The 7,735-nt window shown below is 34.9% G+C and overlaps 1 protein-coding gene across 1 annotated transcript in view; it reads left to right on the top strand.

The window, feature by feature from the left end:
- The first annotated feature begins 244 nt into the window (after positions 1-244).
- Positions 245-7,735, top strand: part of LOC145768815 (pancreatic secretory granule membrane major glycoprotein GP2-like) — a 31,421-nt gene continuing 23,930 nt past the window's right edge. The window contains exons 1-5 of the mRNA XM_082580414.1: positions 245-374; positions 2,054-2,132; positions 4,241-4,302; positions 5,363-5,488; positions 6,849-7,054. Of these exons, the coding sequence (XP_082436540.1) occupies positions 4,242-4,302; positions 5,363-5,488; positions 6,849-7,054 (393 nt within the window). The 5' untranslated portion in view covers positions 245-374; positions 2,054-2,132; position 4,241. The remainder of the gene's footprint in view (positions 375-2,053; positions 2,133-4,240; positions 4,303-5,362; positions 5,489-6,848; positions 7,055-7,735) is intronic.

The following is a 7,735-nucleotide window of genomic DNA, read 5'->3' as shown; positions in this document are numbered from 1 at the left end:
TATGATTTGTATGCAGTGTTCGGCCTGTGCGTTAATTAAGTCTTTATAAACTAAATTGAATTAATTAATAAATATAAACAAACTGAATAGCACTGTTTAGTCGCTCCTTAGGCCTATATATTTGGTGCCACAAAGTAAAACAAGACTGAAAGAATACAAATGCTCGTCGTCATTTTCTCTGAAGTTCTAAAGTCTATTAGTAATTTTAACCGCAAAACTATGTTTTGTTTGCGTATATTATTTCAGAAATAGGATTGATGGAGTAGAGGGCCCAAATGTTATGAAGTTTGGGGTGTGGAGATTTGGACATAACAGAAAAAAGAAAAGAATTATTTTATTTTCTGAAGAGTAAAAGAAAATAACAAAACAATAAGGTGAGATATTGGGTTATTTTGTGCAAGTATTGCATTTAATTTAGGCGTGAATACAAATGATGTTATTAATAGACTAATAATGACTGTAAATCAACGCTGCTCAATATAGAAATATTATGAGCAGATGACAGTAGATTCACCACCACAGTAGATGTGATAATCAACAATTGGTCACAAGCTAGGGTAGCTCGGACAATTTTTTGAAAACAGCCCATATTTTTTCTAAATTACACAGCAAGTTCGTAAATGTTATTTTGTTGTAAACCTTAAAGCTTTGCCAAAAAAGGGTAGGAGTATCGTTTGTTTCAGCAAACCGGAAATGCTTATAAAAAGCATAATTTTTACGGTCCTCAAATGTCCGAAGTCACCCCGGTACCGCGGTAATTTCGGACATGCCGGGGTCATCTCGGACAGCAATTTTATGCAGACGTTTTGAGTTGATTTGACAGTTAATACAGAATATTTGTTTTTCTTTTATATGTCCGAACCATTATGCCTTTAAATTCCAATAAATTATTCAAAAGATCTGAAAATAAGATTTTGTTTAAGTTTGATTTTTTTCTACAGGGATACTTCGGCCATTGTGTCCGAAGTATCCCCGACCACGTGACTACAGGTAAATGAAGAAAATATGGCTACCTGATTAACTGCTGGTCAAAATCATCACTTGCTTATCTGAGTATTGCTTTCTAACTACAACCTCAATCAATAAAAAGTTTGTTTTGGTTAACTGCAACGGAATTATGACCTTACACGTACAATTTTGAAATCTTGATATCACTGATAAAATTACTTTGTCGGCCTCAACTTTCTAAGAAAGCCAGACATACTTGCAAACTTTATCCTGATTTGTAATGGAGCCACAAAGCTTTGGTAAACGTGATCAATACTCTACTGTGACGTCAAATGCCTTATCCGAGGTATCCTCGCGTCCGAACTATCCCCGGTCTCCCCTATATGGTTTTGCTTGCTTTGCAATTAGTCTATTGTGTCTTTTAGCAGATAGGCTTATTTCAATACAATTACCGCCGGTTGAAAGTAAATTAAAACTGTCAAGGGAGCAGAATGTGGAATCTAAAGTATAAAGCAGAAACAACAATCATTAGGTTACTTGCCTACTGCAAGTTCATTACTGCCTTGGTGGCATGATGGTGTAAGCCCGTAAAGCGCTTTCAACAGTGCTGAAGGAAATGGTCGAAACCTACCCCAATATCTAGGCCATGTTACCATCATGGTTTAAAAGACGGAAAAAGCGAAACGCCTCGACCCTCGCAATGGTCGATATTATTGTACATTTTTGACCACCTGAAGATGGTTGCTCGTAGCTAACTAGGCAACCTCGTAGTTGCCGGATTGTAGTTGTCTGAGGAGTAAATGTCTCTGCAATTACTGACCTTCGTCTGATGCTTCCTGGTAATAGAGTTTGGGTTATCATTGGTGATCGGTATGTTACACAAGAGGATAGTTCACAAATTTAACTTGACAGGGAATATTTCGTCCCTTGCCCTGGTAGTAAGTCTCTGCTCAACCCCTTCTTTAGAGCACAAGTTTTAGTGTTACTTTGTCAGTTAGTAAACGTACTACTTTGCTCACTCCCGACTCGAGTAAAAGTGGCAAACTGCAGTTCGCCATGTTTTTATTCTAAATCACTCAAACATAACAAGCATTGTTTTTTCCAGGTTCGTTTCTGCGACCCAATCGCGTGCGCGCGTTAGCGCGAAGCGCGAATAACCGAAAACAAATTTCTAATAATTGAAGGTAAGTTTAGTAAAGATGTTAAAGCCATTACAACTTATTCTATTGCATCCAGGAAAACTTGTTACTGTCGATAACAGGCTTGGTTGTTGATACTTCTTAACATTGTAAACAAGGCAATTTGTGTGAAAGGTTAAAAAACCAAATAAAAATTATTTTGAACTTGTAGATGTAGACATGGATGTAGATCATTAAAAGTTCTAAATTCACATTTAAGCCATGGCGGCTTATTTAGCATTGCTGCTAATAATTTTTACAAACAATAATTAATAAGTCTTATAATAAGGTTTAAAATACGTTTATTGTCTTCACCGTCTAGTTTAATATTGTAATTGATGGATTACTTGTACTAATTGCTTTTATGGTGTTACTTTGAATTCGATGTTTTGAAACCCATGCCCTCATATTTGAATCTTTTGAAAACGGATCCAAGTTTGTGTTGGGTATTAAAGTCTTCAAATGAGAGGAAACCAGCGAGGCTAGTTTTGGTGTTTACTCTTGAGTATGCTTTTTTTTTTTTTAACAAAAAAAAGTATGCTTTTAAAGTGTCTTTACAAAACACAGTCATTTCTTCTCGATAAACCTTGAACCGAAGTGATTTGCATTTAGAGCGTAGGCCTACATAACATGCGTCTTTGTAGCGTGGTAGTGGTTCAGGCACTCTCAATGATTAGCTACATAAACAGTACGGTATTATGATGTGTTAAAGATATAAGGGTATGTTAAAACAACAATTTCATTTAGTGTAACTACACACATATTTTGGTAGATATAAATTATTGCATTTTGTTCAGTAAGCATTTTGTCCTGAAACAAACTGTACATCGCAATGACGTGGAAATGATGTGTTATGTTACTTGTTATATTTTTATAGGAAGAACATTTTTGAGGTTAAATTTTAGGGCAAATTAAACGAAAAATCAAAAAATTTATAACATCATATTCCCGTTGTATATTTTGTCCAATTTTCGAATATGTGTTATAGCCTAACATAATTTAGGTAGTCAGGCAGCACATACCACTCTATAGCCAAATTACCTTTTGCTGCCTACGACAGTCTTGAATAGAAAAAGACATTTGTATTAGGTACCTGTAGAATAATCCCACTCAGGTGTTGCTTTAGCATAATTAAACTAAAGCGATGGTAATTGTCACAACAAACTATCGTGAAAGGAAGTTAATCCATGGCGCTTGACCATAACTCTGTCGCTCCAAAATTGTTTAATCTTGCCAAAATATTCATAAAAAAGAGAATACAGTCAAGATACATAATAATGTTTTTTTTAAATAACTTTAAGGGGATGTGGGGATTTGTAAAGTCATTGGCCCCCGATCGGACTAAAAAGGCAAACGCCATACTCGAGTTTCACCCTTGTTTGGGATCGTCAATATGAGAGATACTAAAATTTTGAAGCAGTTGAATTGCAAAGTTGTAACAATATAAGCAAGATGAAGTGCTGCGGTATCAATATTCGTTTGTGAACTTAAATTGTTGATTTGAACAATGAAACAAAAATCGTAATTTTAGATATTTTAAACTCTTTTATTTGCCATAGTCTGGCATTTTGTTCTTGTCCATATTCAAGACATCATGAGTAAACTTTCGTACTGAAATTAAATAGCAGAAACACATTAAATCAGAGCTGTGGAGTCGGTCGAAAAATATACTTGGACTTTCGATTTATAACAGGCAGACTCCGACTCCGGCTTCAGTGTTGCCAGGTTTTGAGGGTTGCCAGATTTGTTTCAATTGTTGCCCTATTTTATTTATTTAAAGTTTAATTTCACTTGAGTTGTGATCGAAATTGAAACGACAATTTTTGCAAAAACTGACAAAAACAAGCACTTCTATTTTCTGGTAAAGTATTAGGGTGCAACACGGAGAACAAAAAACAAAATAAGTTAAAAAAATAATTGCAAACAAAAATTCTATTGTTTATCTTTTGTATCAAAGCGGACTCTGCACTTTTCTTAAAGATTCCGATTCCGGACAGGCTAAAATCTCTCCAACTCTATGGCTCCGACTCTATAGCCCTGCACTAAATAACTAGTAGTTAGAAACTGAATTATAATAGTCTCTACCTAATAATTGTTCTTTATTTTCTTCACAGAATGCTAGATTATCATGTGTGGACTTATCTTCTTCTGGCATTGATAACTCCATATATTGAAGGTGAGTTTTAGAGGAAATTCTTCTTTGTATTTGGTTGTTTTGTATCATGATGCTATTGCTATTGTATCATGATGCTATTGTATCAAAACAAATGCGCTATTGTATCATGATCACAGGTGTGCATAAAAACCTTATCGATATCTTCAAAACTTCATAATTTCTGACGGCGTTCAGTGTTTCTTCGCTGGTTTGAGTGATTTTCGTATTTTTTTTGTTACATTCTGTTCCTTGCAAGTATTGAAACATCACAGTTTAATCAATTTATTGGAATGAATTTATTTTGTTAGTATTGCTAGTATTATCACTACAATTTTACAGAATGGCACATTAAACGAAGTATTTTTGCATTTCCAATAGAAGTCTTATTCATGTCGTTATTTTTACTTTTGTTCTTTGAAGTGCAGTAATTTAAATTGAATTGAGATCACTCAATGGTCTAAATTAGAGTCTTGGCCTGTCGGCTTTGACGTTATTGTATTTACTGTAAATCCATAACGCATCCAATCCTTTCCCCCGGCTTGGTGTGACAGTTCAAAAACACCAAAACTGAAGCGAATGGATTCATTGCTAAACCAGTTTTAATTTTTAGACCAAACTGATTTATGGAAACACACCCCAATGACAAGCATATGACCTTTGTCCGTTTCTCCATCAAGCGATGGAGATTGATTTTTATCTCATGAAAGCTTGTCTTACTTAATGTCGTTACTTGATCGATTTTGATGAATGATTGTTTAACGGGTTTAAATAACGCTTTGCTGATGCATATACAGTTTGAAAAATCTTTTGACGTTGACCAATGATATTTTCGTACGTGGACCCAAGCCCGGTACAACTATTTGTAAATGAACCAACAGTACTCTCCCCAGATTAAAGGTCAATAGCGGAATTGTTCTCTGCCAGATACAACCCGAATAATACTTTTAAACACAGCAAAAGGTAATTTTATTACACGATTGTTTCCACCCAACATATTTTTTATATTACCTTTTCTGACAAATCTTCGTACTTGCATCTTTATCTTAAACGAATTTAACTCTTGAAATTTTGCATGTACCAGGGCAGGAAGGCTCTTGCTCCGGTGTAACTTGCAACAACAAAGGAACTTGTACTCCGAACTCGGAGTACAGTCGAGGCTATTGGTGTGACTGCTCTGAAGGCTGGGCTGGACAGGATTGTCTGCACCGTAAGTTTGATGTACTCATAATAATAGCGTTTTTTGCAGAGCCTCATCCATAGTAAAAACCATGCTTCTAGGCGTTGTACACGACAATAGTAAATAGTACACGCTAAGTACTTATTGTGACGTGTGCAATACAGTAGAAGGTTTTCAGACGAATCATAATTTTATTTAAATTTTCTGCTTCCTTTGAATGAATAGATAACAGGTATAATATAATAGCCTATATACTGTAATATAACTGCAGACAGAACGTCACTGTTTCGAAGGTCTTATCAGTGCAGTAAACGTACACTAGACGTGAACGCCTTATTACCATATAAGTAGGCTACGTCAGCGTGGTGATTTTCCCTTTGTGGTACGCAACCACATTCGGATAATATATATATAGGATTATATAGTAAATATAGTATAGTATATTAGGTATATAATATACCTATAATATATAGTATATTAGTATAGGATTATATAGTATATATAATAGATGACAGGTAATAGATAACAGGTGTAATAATAAATAGATATAGCAAAAACATTTTTGCAGCGGCACATCCATGGTGGAAACTGTGCAGTAAAGTACTAAACTATGTTCGTAGGCGTTGTACATGATCGTATTGAGAAAATAATTTACTTAGTCTAAGTGTAAATTTGAATATTTTTGAACGAGTTTTGAATCCTTATAAATTCTCAGCTCCCTATAAAACCAGAAAAAAATACAGCATTATGCGTCAACAACTGGGAGGTTACAGTTGCCGATTACAGACCGAATAACAACTGCATGTTCGACTCCAGCCACCCGCACTTGCTGTTGTTTCTCTGGGCAAGAAACTTAACGATAATTGCCTCTACCTAATGATCGATTTCGAGTAATGGGTAGTACCAAATTTAAGTCATAAGTAGAGTAGACAACCGGAAACTGACATTGCCGTCGGCTGCAGCGTGGGTCAGGTGTATGTCGGAAGGCGTACACCGATGCATAGCGCTCAAGTCCGCTTTCCCGCAATGCAGGATAAAGATAAACAAACAAACAAACAAACAAACAAACAAACAATAATGTAATCTTAATTAATACGTTTTATAAATGAAAGAAAGTAAAGATAACAAAATAGGTTTGAAAACTCACCTGAGAGCTGTGATACAGTAACTAATTGAGCACGAAAATCTTTACTCTTAGATTAAAAAAAAAACTCTTCTTGGTGGTTTTGCCAACTATCAAAAGCACGGACACAGCATGTGACCAAGATTGACAGTGAATTGTTTGCTTGTATCTTTTAAAGGTTATTGGTTGTATACGACCTTATTCATTATACTCACTCTGCTAAGCATCTCTATAATTTTATTAACTACAAAGTGTATCTCTTTTCAGCTGAACCGACTGTTGAATGTGGTGAGGATAGAATTGATGTGGTGATAGACAAAGGGTTGGTTCAAGAATTGGAAATAGATGATGACGCACAATATGTCTATTTTGGAAGATCGTCAGCATCTACTCAATGTCGTGCCACAGAACAAGGAAATCTTTATAAATTATCCATCAGAGCACCATTTTCGTCTTGCGGGACCCAAGCAATTGTAAGTCATGAAAAAACATAAGTTTAGAACTATAGATGAAGATAGTGATTTGTAGGTTTGAAATATCTGTGACCTAAAACAAAATTAATTTCTATATTTTGGGATTCGTTTTATCAATTCAGATTTATAAAGCTTTGGTAGAGAGTTTGCTTTGTTGAACCATAGAGAAATAAAACATAGTAACTTTAGCGGGTTTAGCATACTTTATTTCACACAAAATATAACATAATTAAATAAAATAAACTCAAACGTTTTCGACACGTACGTGTGTCCTCATCAGGAATTAAATCTGCAATACATAAAATGAAAAATCGTAAGATAAATTTGACAAATTTGACAATGGCTTAGTACAAATTTGACAATTTGTCAAATTTATCTTACGATTTTTCATTTTATGTATTGCAGATTTAATTCCTGATGAGGACACACGTACGTGTCGAAAACGTTTGAGTTTATTCTATTTAATTATGTTATATTTTGTGTGAAATAAAGTATGCTAAACCCGCTAAAGTTACTATGTTTTATTTCTCTACAATTCAGATTTCAGAAGGAAATTTTATTTCTCATTGTGTATTGTTATAACTTGTTCTTTTGGAGAGCTAGCTTATCCCTGATCTGGTAGGCCTACATGGTAGTCCTGCACTCCGGCTATAACCACATGAGGTTTCAAAGCGAATGTCG

The sequence above is a fragment of the Aplidium turbinatum genome, chromosome 4, assembly GCF_918807975.1.
Source record: "Aplidium turbinatum chromosome 4, kaAplTurb1.1, whole genome shotgun sequence".
In the NCBI taxonomy this organism is placed as follows: Eukaryota; Metazoa; Chordata; class Ascidiacea; order Aplousobranchia; family Polyclinidae; genus Aplidium; species Aplidium turbinatum.
Note: the sequence above shows the minus strand (reverse complement) of the source record. Positions and strands in the feature narration are given on the sequence as shown.